This window comes from Diabrotica undecimpunctata, chromosome 8 (assembly GCF_040954645.1).
Source record: "Diabrotica undecimpunctata isolate CICGRU chromosome 8, icDiaUnde3, whole genome shotgun sequence".
In the NCBI taxonomy this organism is placed as follows: Eukaryota; Metazoa; Arthropoda; class Insecta; order Coleoptera; family Chrysomelidae; genus Diabrotica; species Diabrotica undecimpunctata.
The window spans coordinates 33,862,897-33,878,515 of NC_092810.1; the positions used below are offsets into that span (position 1 = coordinate 33,862,897).

Consider the following 15,619-nt stretch of genomic DNA (forward strand, 5'->3'; position numbering starts at 1 on the left):
AATTCATTTACATTGTAAGCATTTAATTTCGAGACGTAATAAGAAGTTGAAATTTTGCCTTTTGGACAAGGCAATGATGCTTGAAGATCATAAACAGTAACAATTAGCGACGATCTACAATCTTTAATTAGCGAACAATCTTTAAAGAATAATTTTAAATTGTTTTTTCTTGGTCTGTGGCTAGATTTGTATACATATTTTGGCTTTATTTCCTCGATGCTATAAGTAATGAAGGTATGCTTATGCAATGCATCAGGTAAAGCATAGTATGCATAAAAAATTTGTGTCCGTTGCTCTGCCGTAAATTAAGTTGTGCATTTTTGTCTACATTTATCTCCACAAGTAGGCTTAACAGATTTAGCATTCAAGACTTTAGTTTTTGTAGCATAATTTTTATCTGAATGTTGCAACCGTTTTAAGACATTTGTTTTCCATTTGGTATTTGGTTTTTGGGTTAGCTTTGCTTTTATGTGTCTTTTTGGGTGGTGAATTTGTTTGCGTTGTTTGAGACTGCAACGGTAGTAATTGCTCCTATGCAGTAGGTTGCGAATCGAAATTGTTTGAAGCTTTTTCTGTCATTGGATTAAAATCTGGATCTGCCACACTATCACCTGAGTAATAATCGTTTTAAGAATTTGTTAAGTCAGAATCGCTATCAGTTGACGATGAATCTAAAAAATAAAAATATTTGTTAACGAAAATCGGCAGTAACAAAAACATAACAGAAAACTAACGGTAAATAATATGTCGAAAAGAATACAATATCATGATTAAACACAGTCCGATGTAAATCTTGTGATTAAAACAATACAATTACGAATCTAAATCAATTTTTTGTTCAACTTTATCTGAAACAGTATACAATTACGGAAATATACTATTACACTAATAAAGATTGCATCATATACCAGTAAATTTTTTCACGAAAACTATACAATTTCAAAATTACATGATTTTAAATAGAAGAATGTTTGAAAATATTATGTGCAAAGTGAAATAAATTCGAAATTATACACTATTAATGAAAAACAAAGCTTACCTTCAAGTTGATATTTTGGTTTTGTATACTCTTTAAGCGAAACATCGTGCGCACTTCCTCGATTCGTGAACATAACTAAAGATTGTACCGTTTTAGGGCGAAAGAGATGCACGATCCTTCCAATTTAAAACTAACCAATGCGCTCCCTAGCGGATATTTCTTGAATTACGATTGATTGTCACTATTCCAGAGAAAATATTGATGATACTGAGCGTTACTATATACTTAACTCAATTTCGTAAAAATTTGGAGATTGTATACTTTTCATGCGAAGAGACGATATGACAAGATTGAGCGAATATAATACAATGACGTACAAAGCAAAATTAAACATGGCTTATATCAGCTAAACGTCCGCTACCAAAAGTAATATATTATTGTGCGAATTATTGGAACCAGGCTGTTTTAATAAAAAAGTATTTTGACAGAACCATAAAGGTGAACATACATCATTTAGTAGGAAATATGTACCCTTTTATATATGTACCGCCGAATGCTAAGAATAAGCTGGACCAGCAGAACTACGAATGAAGAAGTACTGAGAGCAATAAACAAACGCCCTCATCTGGTAAATACTATCAAAATTAGAAAGACTTCATATCTAGGACACATAATGCACCATATGGAGTTTGAGCAGCTTCAGGTAATATTAGAAGGCAAGATTGAAGGTAAAAGGGGCATAAGACGAAAGAAAAAATCTTGGCTACGAAACATCAGAGATTGGACCCACACAAAAGGAAATTAATTAATTCATCAAGCCCAGAATAGAGAGAAATTGGCCATATTGATCGCCAACCTCAACAAAGAAGGCACTTAGGAGTAGGATGTACCCTTTTGGCTGCAATTACTGTTTTTACCCATTTTTGAAGTTATACTTCTATACACACGGTCGGCGTTGGAAATTTGTATGAGAGTGAATCTGTGAAACCATTACATATGTAAGATAATGAGTAAGAAAGAGACAGAAGATATATTTTCTCTCTCGAGAATAAAAATGTTCCTTTTGTATATATATATATATATATATATATATATATATATATATATATTTAATATTATATATAATATTGTATATATATAAATATATATAATATTATATAATATGTATTAATATTATTATTTATGTGATATGTTTTGTATTATTTAAAATTAAACGTTTATAAAATTATTTTAGCCTTTTGTATTTCAAAATAATCACTGTTTTGCCGAGAACTGTCAATTTTTAAATCCGTTAGTGTCATGTCTAATTGGCAAATCCTTTACGTGTTTGGTTCATACGATGGTGGTTGTGAGTTCGAATCCCAATTATGAATTTCCTTTTTTATTTTTGAAATATTTAAAAACCTCACGGTAATCTTATTAAATATATGTAATATACGCAAAAAACATAAATTTTAAAATAAAATGAAAATTTACAACATAATCCGAGTTGTTGGTTTTTTATTTATATCTTCGTAAAGTAAATTATGTATATTGGCAGTTTTAAATAATTATGAATATTACATTTTAATTTATATTGTATAATTATATTCAATTATGTTGCAGTGCATTTATTGTATTGTAATTTTTATATTATTAACAAAATAAACAATGAATTTTACTGCAGAGTATGTGTAATTTTTTTTGCATGCAACTCCTTTTATACATAAATATAAAAATAAAAATATATATTTTCATTAAAATATTGATACAATCCTTCATTTACTATACTCCTATTACAGGTCAAATGTTTATATACAGCAAACGATGCACCATATACCTATATAACTAATTCTTTTTCTCTTTCTGCTCTCTCTTACCTATAGCATTACATATGTAATGATTGTGCAGATTGACTCCTATATAAATTTTTAACGGCGAACGCGTGTATAGAAGTATAACTTCTACCGGCAGTCCCACTGGACTGCCACACCCGTTTTTTTACCCATTTTGCATAGATTCTACGAGCTTTTAACAGTTCCCAGATATCTTTTCATCTCGAAATCAAAACTAAATGACCTCTTCTATCATTTTTATTTTTATAGTACAGTCGATTTTACGCAGACTATCTTAGCATATGTCACATAAATTTTCAATGCGGTTGAGGTCTGTCGAGTTACCGGGACAATCTAAAACATTAATCTTCTTATTTTTGAAAAATTGTAATCGTAAAAAAGTATCGCTTTTCCTAGGGGCTGCCATTTTTAGAGTTCTGTATCCAAACACTGTTCCATCATAGATTTATATTTTTCGCTGTTCATCATGCTTTCGATTGGTACCAAAGATACAAACCCCCATATATGAAAAATGTCTCCAAAACATTTTTTTGACTGGATTATTTACGGTTTGATCAATATGAGATGGTGTAAAGTTTTCGTTGTCAGGCTTCCTAACAAATTTCCACCGCAAGTGAGTTTCTTCTGTAAATAGGACTTTTCTTTAGTCGTCTATACTCCAATTAGAATATTTTTTGGCCCAAAACAGCCGTTGTATCTTCATACGTTTAGTTAGAAGCTGTTTTTTCTGTGGACGCATTGCCCTTCTACCATTCTTCAAAAGTCTTTTCCAAACAGTTGAGTTATGAATCACTACATTTAATGCTGCTAGATCTTGCTGGAGCTCTTGGCTTGTTTTTCTTGGGTCCAATTTGCTCTTTTGAAGTAAAAATTGTTCATCTGTTGGTGTTGTTTTTCTCTTTCTTTTGTTTTTTCCTAACCTTTTCACATCCATTGATCCCGTTTCTCGTTTATGCTTCAAAATCTTGCTTACTACCCCTGACACACTCCACGCGTTCTTGCGATTTCTCTTTGTGACGTAGAAGTGTTTTCACTTAATGTGATAATCTTTTCACTCTTCCTAGGCGTAATATCCATGATGAAATTAATGAAACAAACTCACTAATTACTGAAAACAACATTAAATAGTACTAAACAACACAAACTTGGTGGAAAACACCCTCAAATAAAAGGCAGCGAAAAGTAAGGTTATGTTTTCAATGTTTGGTCAGTTGTAGATGTGTGGAAAGTGTTGTCAACTATTGGAATATGTCACAATGATTCCATTAATTCGCACATTACTGTAGCTAATAATTAAATATTAATTTTATATATCATAAGAATAATAAATGATTAAATATTAAATAATAAATAGTAATTGTTATTTAATAAAGCATTATTTGATCTCCATTATTGTTATAGGATTTTGCAACATGCGGTTAACGGAACCATTCACCGTCACTTGAAAGAAAATGCAAAGTTCCTTCTACCGGCACAGAGAAGACCCTTTGGAAAATGCCACCGAAATTGTCCCGTTGCAGCAGCTGTTCTTGAACCAGACGTACGACTGGGGCCCTAAGCGCGACCCTCTCTATGTGGTGATACCGATCAGTGTAATCTACATCGCTATTTTTCTTACTGGAATCCTCGGAAACGTCAGCACGTGCATCGTGATTGCTAGGAATAAATGCATGCACACTGCAACCAACTATTATCTATTCAGTTTGGCGATAAGTGATTTGTTACTTTTGGTTTCTGGGCTGCCACAAGAGGTATATTTCATCTGGTCAAAGTATCCGTATATCTTCGGGGAGATATTTTGTGTCTTGCAGGTAAGTACTTTCAGAAAAATATTTCTTATGATGGGTAGTTTTCTTTCCATGTATCTTCGACGACTATGAGAGATATTACTAGACTTCGGCAAATATGCAAATAAAAATGTAGAAAATATGCGCATACATATGCACGTGTTTACCCGAAAATATGCAAATATTTTACAAAATATGCATACAAATAAATAAAAAAATCGTAAAATAGTATTTACATTTATTTTAAGTAACTACATCATTTTTAAGTATGAATAAACTTATTTAGAATTATGGTAACAATAAATGACCAAGTGGTGTTCAAAATTTTCTAACAAAAACTTCTGTTGAGTACATATATTTATATATGGAAAAACTTCGTTCAACATCAACTGATGTAACGGGAGCATTTTTCAAACTAACCAAAACATTTGGTTCTAAATTAATTGTTTCCGAAATATTTCCAGCTAGAACACTGACTACTTCAGAAAGAATATGGTAACCTTTATTTTTTTCCATAGTAGCTTCAAATTTTTTTAAAATATCTTTTCCAATATTACCTCTAACGTTCCGACAACATGACGCAAATTCTTTTATTAATGCTGTACTTTCGAACAATGACAGTTTTGGTGATTCTAACTGAGTAATTGTTTTTTGAACAAAACTAAAATTTGATTTTATAAAAGAAAGTTCTTGTTGAAGCAAGTTACTCTGAAAAATTTGTTTAGAATCCAAAAGAGATTGGGAACTTTCATCTGTTAACGTATCAATTAAGTTCTTTATTTTAACAAAATGATCTGCATAAAAATTAGCTGCTTCTAACCATGTTCCCCATCGCGTTAAAATAGGTTGTGGTGAAAGAGGAATGTTAGGTAGCATTTCTTTATAAAGTTGAATTCTTATAGGAGATTTAAGAAATACTTTTTTGACACTGGATATCATGGTATTTACAAGAGGAAACTTTTTTCGTATTTCCTCTGCAACTCTGTTTAATCCATGCGCTACACAAGTAACATGTATTAAATCTGGGAAAAATATTTTTAAATTTTGTCCTGCTTTCACCATATAAGGAGCAGCATCCGATAAAATAAGCAGTAATTTATTAGAAGGAATAGTTGTCGGAAGAAAAAAAGTTGCTAATGTTTCTTGTATAAAACGCGAAATTGTTAAAGCATTTGTTTTCTCAAGTTGCTGGCATGAAATAAGATGAGATTTTGTTAAGGTATCTTCTTTAAGAACACCAATCAATAAATGAGCAATATACTTTCCTGAGGAATCAGTGGTTTCGTCTACAGATATGTAAAAATAATTATCTGCAATTTCTTCCTTAATATTAATTAACACCGGCGAGTATAGCCCGTTCACATTATTTCTTCTTAGAGACCGATCACTTGGAACATTAAGTTTGTAATATTTTTTTAGAAACGAACTAAAATTTACATTTGCTAATTTTGAAAGCGGTATGTTTGCAGACACTAATGCGCGACACAAGTCTTCATTAAAAGTTTCTTGCTCATCTAATTTTTTTGAAGTAGATTGGAAACATTTAGCCATTGAAGTTTGATGTTTTCCTCCTATTTTTCCTTTTTTTGCAATGTGTGAAGCAGTTCTCACATGTTGGTCTATCTGAAATTTCTTCTCACATGCTATCTATAAATAAAAATAAAAACCTTTATTTTAACCCAACCTTTAAAATATAAAAATATACAAGGTGTTTTTGGTTAATCAAATAACTGGTTTGGAAAAAAAAACACTCGCTAAGTGTTTTAAATGCAGTATTAATCCACAAATTAGTTTTTGTTACTAACCATTAGTACATCATATAACTTATTTTAAAATTCAACAAAAGTTTTTTTTTTGTTAATTCAATTACAATAAAAATAATTGTGTTTTAGAATAGCTGACTTCATAAAAAAAAGTAAAGGTGAAAAATTTTTCTAAATACACACCATTGTATTGTACCATGGACAATTTTTTCTCACTAAAGGAAGCTATTTTTCATTTAAAAACAACCTACGAGTACTAAATTTCAAGTAAATACGTTTATTGGTTTTAAAGTTATTGTTGTTATTAACTAGAAGAATTTAATTTTTTTTAATTTTAACACCCTGTATCTCGAAAAGTAAATAAGTTTGACCCCTCATTAACTATATCGTTTTGTTCAATTTCTACAGAAGTATCTACAGTCAAACGTTGTAAGTGTCATTTGGAAACACCCTGTATGTATGAAATATTAGATATTTAATAGAAAATATTAGATACTTACAATTTTGCCACAGACTGAACAGTAGATTTTTCCTATATCCATAGACAGCTCTTTATAAGGTTTAATCCAAGTTGAAGCACTGGTTGTTTTAGGCATTATAAAATCACAATCTTCCTTTTTGTTACGCACAACGAGTGTTTACGCTTTGAATATCAAAACAAAAATGATTTACAAATCTGAGCATCAAATTAGAAATGTTTAGGTACCTAATTCAATAAACTGGGAGATTTTGGAAAATCCCTAAATTAGGAACAAAACTATTAGCCGTTTACCTGCTGTTAAGATACAATAAATTGTAGATAGATTTGGGGATTAGATCATAAAATGCAAATGAGCGAACCCTTAGCGATTATCCAATAACTGAATGCCTCAGTGACCGAGACTTTCTAAGAATGTTGAGGGCTACTTAAATTGATCTTCTTTGAAATTGTTAATGTTTTGTACCTGTAGAGATTACGTACTTAGATCATTTCTTGATTAAAATGACTACAAAATTTTATACAAGAATTGAAATAAATTGGTATGTTTAAAAATTTTCAAATACAGTATAAAAATCTGAACTTTTATGCACTTTATGCAAACTTTTATACAAATATGCCAAAATATGAAATATTTGCATAAAATATGCACAATATGCAAAATATGCAATATGCATATTTGCCGAAGTCTAGATATTACATATAATATTAAAAACAAATTGAAAACAGTAGACTCTTGAAATTTTACCGTCATCTATTAACAGAATCAGTATTTTCCTGTAATCGCAATATCAATATAATGCTTCGGATAAGAGTACTTCCATTTTATATTTTTTTTACCCTTTTGTATGGGTTTAAGGTCTGGACACTGAAACAATCCAATGTTTAAAACCTGAATGCATTCAAAAGGTGGTGTTTGTCGACGTATTCTGAAAATATCATGGATGGATCGCAAAATAAATGCACAAATAAATTTTTGACTAGAAAAACAGTGCATGGTTTTAAATTCCATGAAAATCAGGTAGTTGGAATACTTGGAGAACATCATGGGAGGTGAAAAATAAGAACTATTAAGGAATATAATGTAGAGTAAAATCAAAGACAGAGGAAGCGTAGATATGGTACTTTCTTTCTACTTTTGTTTTTATGAGACTAAGCTAATATGGATAATAAAAGCTCGTATCTACTTCTTGCCGTAATACACTTCAACTTCGTTTAGTTAATCGCATCATAAAATGGTTTTACATTACTGAAATGAAATTTTCGAATAACCTCGTTATCTAACTTAATTTTTAGAGTTTTATCGGTTTTATTGACTTCAAGAACAACATATGGTCCTGTATTTAATACCGATTTTAATCTATTTGAATTACTTGGTCTTTTTAAGAGAATCTTATCTCCAACTTTATACTTTACTTCCAAGCTGCTCGTTTTTAAGTTATGAAAACGGTTCTTTTGCTTTTTCCTTTGATCCCATTGTTTTTCCCTTATATTTTCTAACTGATTATTATACAAAATTTCATCAAATTTCCTATTCTTTTTATATGGAAATACTAAACTATAGGGGGTAGTGGATGTTAAATGATTTTTACTAGAATTATATGAGTATATAGCGACTTAAACTGCATCTTCTAAGTCGTAATGGTTATGTTCTAAAAGATAGCTTCGCAAAGTATCTGTTATGGTAGCATTGGAAACGCTTAATTATACCGTTAGAGGCATGGTACTCAGACGAAGTAAGGTGCCATTCGAAATTCAATGAATTAATAAAACTTTGCACCTTTTTATTATTAAATTCATCACCGTGATCTGACATAATGATCTTATAAGGCCAAAAAGCAAAAACTAATTTTTTAATTTACTAAAAGCATTTTTTGTTCTTGACAGCATAGAACTATGGGCAGTAGAAGATTGCCGAATAGATTCACGGTACAGAATGTTAATCCACAATATATATGTGGGTATGTCCTATGTTTTTAATATTATTTTAATTGTGACGTCTAATTGTTAGTAACAAATTTTTACATGCTTGGTAAGTCAAAAGTTTAACTTTTAAATCGTATTATGTCTATCATAAAATGTTTTTTAGTCAATATTACTTCTTGAAAAAGGCATGGATTTCCTGCCGAAACGTCGAAAAAATATATAAAAATGCCTTAGTATCAAATCAAATTTTTTTATGAACCTAAGCCCAAGATATATATATATATATATATATATATATATATATATATATATATATATATATATATATATATATATATATATATATCAAAACGCCACTATGAGAATTCAGCTAGACAGAAATTTGCAAACTCCATTAATTAGAATTTGTAGAGGTGTCAGACAAGGAGATACAATCTTACCCAAACTATTTACTCTGGCGTTGGAAGACATTTTTAAATCTATAGACTGGGACAATAAAGGGATTTGTATAAACGGGAAATATTCAAATCATCTAAGATTCGCCGATGATGTACTCCTGATAGTAACAACTATGGAACAACTACGAATAATGATTTCAGACCTAGAAAAAACATCTCTTGAGAAAGGACTAAAAATGAATCTAAAGAAAACTAAAATAATGACTAATACAAAAGACAGATCAGAAATTACCATAGGTGGAACAAACATAGAACACGTCCAAGAATACATTTACTTAAGACAAGCTACCAGACCAGACAAAAGTAACCAGACTAAAGAAATAACCAGAAGAATAAGAATGGGGTGGGCTGCATTCAGAAAACTCTCATATACTATCAAAAATCAAAAAATACCTTTAAAATTAAGAACGAAGGTATTTAATGCATGCGTCCTACCTGTTCTGACATATGGTGCCCAGACGTGGACGTGTACCAAGAGCAACTTAGATAGAATAAAGAAAACTCAAAGAGCTATGGAAAGACAAATGTTGGGAATATCGTTGAGAGATCAAAAGAGGAACGAGTGGATAAGATGCAAAACCAAAACAACAGACGCTGTAGAACCTGCATTGAAATTAAAATGGAAATGGGCTGGGCATAACGAAAGATATCAGGATGGAAGATGGAATAAAGAAATTGGCCGCTGGAAACCATATACTGCAAAAAGGTCAGGAGGTCGACTGCAAATGAAAAGGAAAGATGACATTGAGCAAAGTGCAGGTCCAATGTGGAAAAGACAAACAGAAGACAGAGACAAATGGAGACAAATGGGAGAGGCCTATATTCAACACATGAATAGATTTTGGGCTATAGATAGATAGATAGATTTTTTGTTTATCAATAAAGAACAGGTCTACAGATAAAGCCTTATTTCTCTTCTCTTCTCGTTATTTCTCTATACATATTTTTCCATTTATAAAGTTGTCGAATTTTGCCTGCAGTTTTATCAATTCCTTTGTGATACTTACTCGGGTCATTGTGATATTCGAAAATTATCCTTTACCTCTCTCCTACAGGTGGCATAGTAACGATATTTTTACAAATTTTAAAGTTAACGTCTGGATAAAGGAAACTGAGCATTTTATAATAAATATTGCTTTCAAAATAAGGTATGCAATAAGTTTTATTTTGAACAAAAACTAGTTTTTTCAAAGTATTAACATTCTCAAGGCAATGGTGTGGCTTCATTTTAACTATAGTAATCTCTCTATTACGATTTTCGTTATATGACTTTAATGTTTTTTTAAAACCGAGTCACCTTAAGTGGGAAAATTATCATTGATAATTTCGAAATGATTTACATTTCTGTCATTCTCATCGTATAGATATAAAATACTCTATTCGCTCATTAGAGTAGGAAAAATTATTTAAAACTAAGTTAGTTTTAATATTCTCAAATTCAGTATATTCATTTTGTTTTTGATCGAAATGGTTTAATCGAATTCTTGACAGAGCGTCTGCAACTCTGTTTGCTTTACCTGAAATATGCTGAGTATCACAATTATATTCACTTAATTTCAGTCTTCATCGTGATAATTTAGAATTGGGATCTCTTAAATTTAAAAGCCATATAAGTGGCCTATGATCTGTGACTAATCGAAATTTAACTCCAAATAGATATGGACAGAAGTAATTTGTAAAGTAAACAACAGACAGTAATTCCTTTTCTGTAGTGGAATATTTTATTTCCATTTCATTTAATGTTCTCGATGCGAAAGCTATCAGTCCATCCTCACTGTTATGGGAGATCTGTGACAAAACCGCGCCGATAGCAAAATTGGATGCGTCGGTCGTAAAAATAAATTGCTTAGTGAAATTAGGATATGCGAGAATTTTTTCAGAGGTCAAAAATTATTTATATTTCATTCCACTAAAAGCATTCCACTACTTCATGTGTTACATGAAACTTATCCAGAGCATGTCCAGAGAGGCTCTTCACTACAAGCCAAAACTTCGAAGCTGCAAAAGAAACCCTTCTTGGACACCCCAGCTTCGATCATCAGAAGGGAGATGTTATGGTGAGTACGCAACTGTGTGTGTTTTTGTTTCAATATTTAGACTACATCGGAGATGATAAACACACACGCTGATAATTTCGAGGTGACAGCGATATGTTCAAGGACTATGAAGGTTTTTAGAAATAGTTTGTATTCATTAAGTTAGTATCGTTTTGTACTATTAGCTGTTAACAACTCAATAAACTTGTGCATTTCCTTCAGAGTTTCGTTACTTAATTCTCAAATTTCCCAATTAACGATCAAAATCAATTGAAAAAAGGCTTTACTTTTCCTAATTGGAAATCCTACTGACGGCGCCACTTTTATTCTGTATGAAATGATGTGTGTCCGTTGAAGAATTAAGTAACGAAACTCTGAAGGAAATTCACAAGTTTATTAAGTTTTTAACAGCTTAGGGTACAAAACAATACTAACTTAATGAATAGAAACTATTTCTTAAAACCTTTCATAGTCTTTGAACATATCGCTGACACCTTGAAATTATCAGCGTGGGTGTATATCATCTCTGAGATGTAGTCTAAGTATTGAAATAAAAACACACACAGTGGCGTGATCGCCACAACATAATTATAATTAATTATGAAATATATAAAGAAAACCAGAAATAGTTTGTATTTATTAAGTTAGTATCATTTTGTACCCTAAGCTGTTAACAACTCAATAAACTTGTGCATTTTCTTCAGAGTTTCGTTACTTAATTCTCAAATTTCCCAATTAACGATCAAAATCGATTAAAAAAAAGCTTTACTTTTCCTAATTGGAAATCCTACTGACGGCGCCACTTTTATTCTGTATGAAATGATGTGTGTCCGTTGGAGAATTAAGTAACGAAACTCTGAAGGAAATTCACAAGTTTATTGAGTTGTTAACAGCTTAGGGTACCAAACGATACTAACTTAATGAATACAAACTATTTCTTAAAACCTTTCCTAGTCCTTGAACATATCGCTGACACCTCGAAATTATCAGCATGGGTGTATATCATCTCTGATGTAGTCTAAGTATTGAAATAAAAACACACTCAGTGGCATAATCGCCATAACATAATTATAATTAATTATGAAATATATAAAGAAAACCAGAATTTGCTAAGTGTGACTAATAATATGAGCAGGGACTGTATATATCTTTCTTTTATTTTATGTCTACACTCATTATTTTTTTATTGATGGCTATCCAATCCTTCACATGTTTATTAAATTGTTTGCTTATTTTTACAGATTTATTTTTTATTTTTTTGTTGTTTAGTCTTTATTAACTTTGCTGTAGCAATTAACCTATTTTTCTATTATTTCGTTTCCTTGACCCTTTTTTTAATTCCAGTAAGTACCGCTATGTCCATTTTCCATTTTTTAGGTTTCGTAAAAGTTTCTTACGAATTTTAAAAGCCATAATTATAATATTTACCATTAAAACAGTACATCATTTTAAATGTCTGCAATAAACATATCAATAAGTAACCAATTTTATATTCTGTGCTCTTTTTTAAGAAAATAAATCACATCTAATCTCTTTTTTACGACCCTTTATCTACTTAAACCCCATTTTCCATTCCTCGATTAATTGTCTTCACGTGCTGAATATTTATAGGAAATTTCATGCAACAGTGAACTGTGACTTTGCAACATTTTAAAATATTCATATCTCTGCAGTCTAACAATAAAAACGAATAAGAGGTCCGGTGGGTCAGCACTCTTCCTCAGCAATGGGGAGACACTGCAACAATTTAAAGTTTTCAGACTTAAAGACATTCGATAAGGAGGAAATTATCGTTTGCCCCCAAGGTCACTGGTGCAGTAGTTTTAAAGTTTGTCCAAGTTTTTATTGTGTACTTATATTTTTCTTATACTAAATAGATAAATTGATTTCACAAATTGATATTAAACAATAATTTTACGGAGCTGCTAGTAAAAAAATTGAAAACCTATAGAAAACAGAAAACATTAAGAATAAAACCAGTTTAAAAATATATAAATGTTACATAATCTGGCTAGATATATTTTAGATTTCTCCATTCATTTCACCGATAAAAGTCGTTCCCTATAACCCTTTTCAGCCCAAATTATGTTTTTTTCAATAAATTTTGTTGAAAAAAATGTATGTTATAGAAATCGATACAAGAAAAAATAATTGTTAATAACTTTCGTAAAAATTTTGCATCCCGGAGTCTTCAAACTCAAAAAAAAAATTACAATTTGGAATCATCTGACGTTGGTGGTACCTGAATTATCCATTTATAACACTTGATATAGTGGTCTGGTAAGAAATTAAATATAATGAGAAATACGTTTATTATTGCATTTATACTATTAACGATTTAATTTTGTACATGGAAACTATAAAAACAATTTTTATTATTTTTTAAACATAAAAAAATTGCACTTAAAACATTTGATTCTAGAGTAAGAATTTATATATAATTTACCTTATGAAATTTTGATCATGTAGTGGCCAGTGTCCTACGCCATCAAATCGAACATCTTGCACTGCTGTAGGATGCATTACTTGTCTCTTATTTGGTGTATTCTCTTAAGAAGGACGTCCTCGTTTTCTCCTGTAGGACTTTTCAGCTTTCAGTAACGCATGTCCAACTTGAGATTTGAATTGGAGAAGGGTGATGTGTTTCACTTGTATATGTTTGCAGTATCTTCAGTACAGCAATCAGGAGTTGACAAATACATGTATTAAAAAGATTAAATATTATTCTGAAATAGAATCTTTTTGGTTTGACTTTGATTCTATATAGGTCCACAAGCATGTCATGCAAATCGACACCCCCCATCGAAATATATTCTTTGACAATTGCTGACCGTTCGATTTCTACATAAGTGTTATTCTTGTTGCACCATCTCTTCATTGTATCAACAGGATATTTTTCTATATAGTTTGATGCTAATATGACGGACTCATTGTCATACCATTTGAGAGCAGTAATATTTTTTTTGCTGTCTATTTTTACATCAGAGGATCCACGACCTTTAGCCATTAGAACTTTGTCTTCTAAAAAAAGACAACAACCTGCCAGCCGCCCCACTTCTTACAGTCCCTGCAGCAAGGAACCCCCGTTCCTTGGGAACGAAAGGAAGATTATATGGGAAGATACTGCGAGAAAAGATAGAGCAAGCGATAAAAGGCAAAATCGGGGAGGATCAGGCAGGCTTGACGGCAGGAAGATCATGCATAGACCACATATACACACTGAAACAACTGTTGGAAAAGAAAAAAGCAAAAAATAGAGATATACACTTGGCATTTGTGGACCTGAGAAAGGCGTATGACTCTGTACCAAGGTCAGAACTCTGGGAGGCAATGTACAAATTAGAAATAAAGACGGAGCTCATAGAAGCTACAAAAGCTCTGTATAAAGAAAATAAAGTGTCCATTAAAATGGGAACAAGAATCATAGAAGACTTTACCACAACAAAAGGGCTCCTGCAGGGTTGTTCCACATCTACAACCCTATTTAAAATATACTTAGAAAAAGCCTTAACTACATGGAAAAGAAAATGCGAAGGCATGGGAGTACCGGTACGGAACGAATACCTATATACGTTAAGCTTTGCAGACGATCAGGTAGTGATTGCACAAGACCAAGACGACCTCAGCTACATGATGAAGAAACTACAAGAAGAATATACCAAGGCTGGCCTAGATATTAACCTCGCGAAAACAGAGTACCTATCTACAAGTGAAGAAGACAGAGAAGATCTACAGATTGATGACAACGTAACAATCAAAGGAAAGGATAAATTCAAATACCTGGGGTTTATAATCACGAAAAAGGCAACAACAGAGGAAGAAATTACACAAAGATTAGGACAAACAAGAACAGCAATCCGACAACTTAACTCAGTATGGTGGGATAGACACCTAAATATGAAGACAAAAACGCAGATTTATAAAACATTAGTGCGAAGTATTATGACATACGGGGCTGAAAATTGGATCATAAACAAGAAAAACAGCAGTAAGATAGAAGCAACAGAGATGGAATGCCTGCGAAGATGCTGCAGAGTAACAAGAATGGATAGGAGAAGTAATGACGAAATAAAGCAAAGAACATCAATAGAAACAGACATACTAACATATATAGAACAAAAAAGATTAAAGTGGTATGGACATGTAAAAAGAACTAGCGACAGCAGATGGATAAAGAGAATAACCGAATGGAGCCCCATAGGAAGGAGGAAAAAAGGACGACCCCGAAAATCCTGGAGGAACGAAGTAGACGACGCCATGAGTAAGAGAGGCCTAAACGATGGAGAATGGAACAACAGAGAGAGATGGAAACGGTTGAGCGAGGGAAGGCAGTGAATACTGTAGAATCCCTAAATAT

At 31.6% G+C, this 15,619-nt stretch overlaps 1 protein-coding gene across 1 annotated transcript in view; it reads left to right on the forward strand.

Annotated features, from left to right (window-relative positions):
- The window catches only part of LOC140447412 (pyrokinin-1 receptor-like), a 649,679-nt gene that overhangs the window by 204,205 nt on the left and 429,855 nt on the right, over positions 1–15,619 (forward strand). Inside the window, exon 2 of the mRNA XM_072540050.1 lies at positions 4,216–4,625. Coding sequence (XP_072396151.1) covers positions 4,266–4,625 — 360 coding nt within the window. The 5' untranslated portion in view covers positions 4,216–4,265. The remainder of the gene's footprint in view (positions 1–4,215; positions 4,626–15,619) is intronic.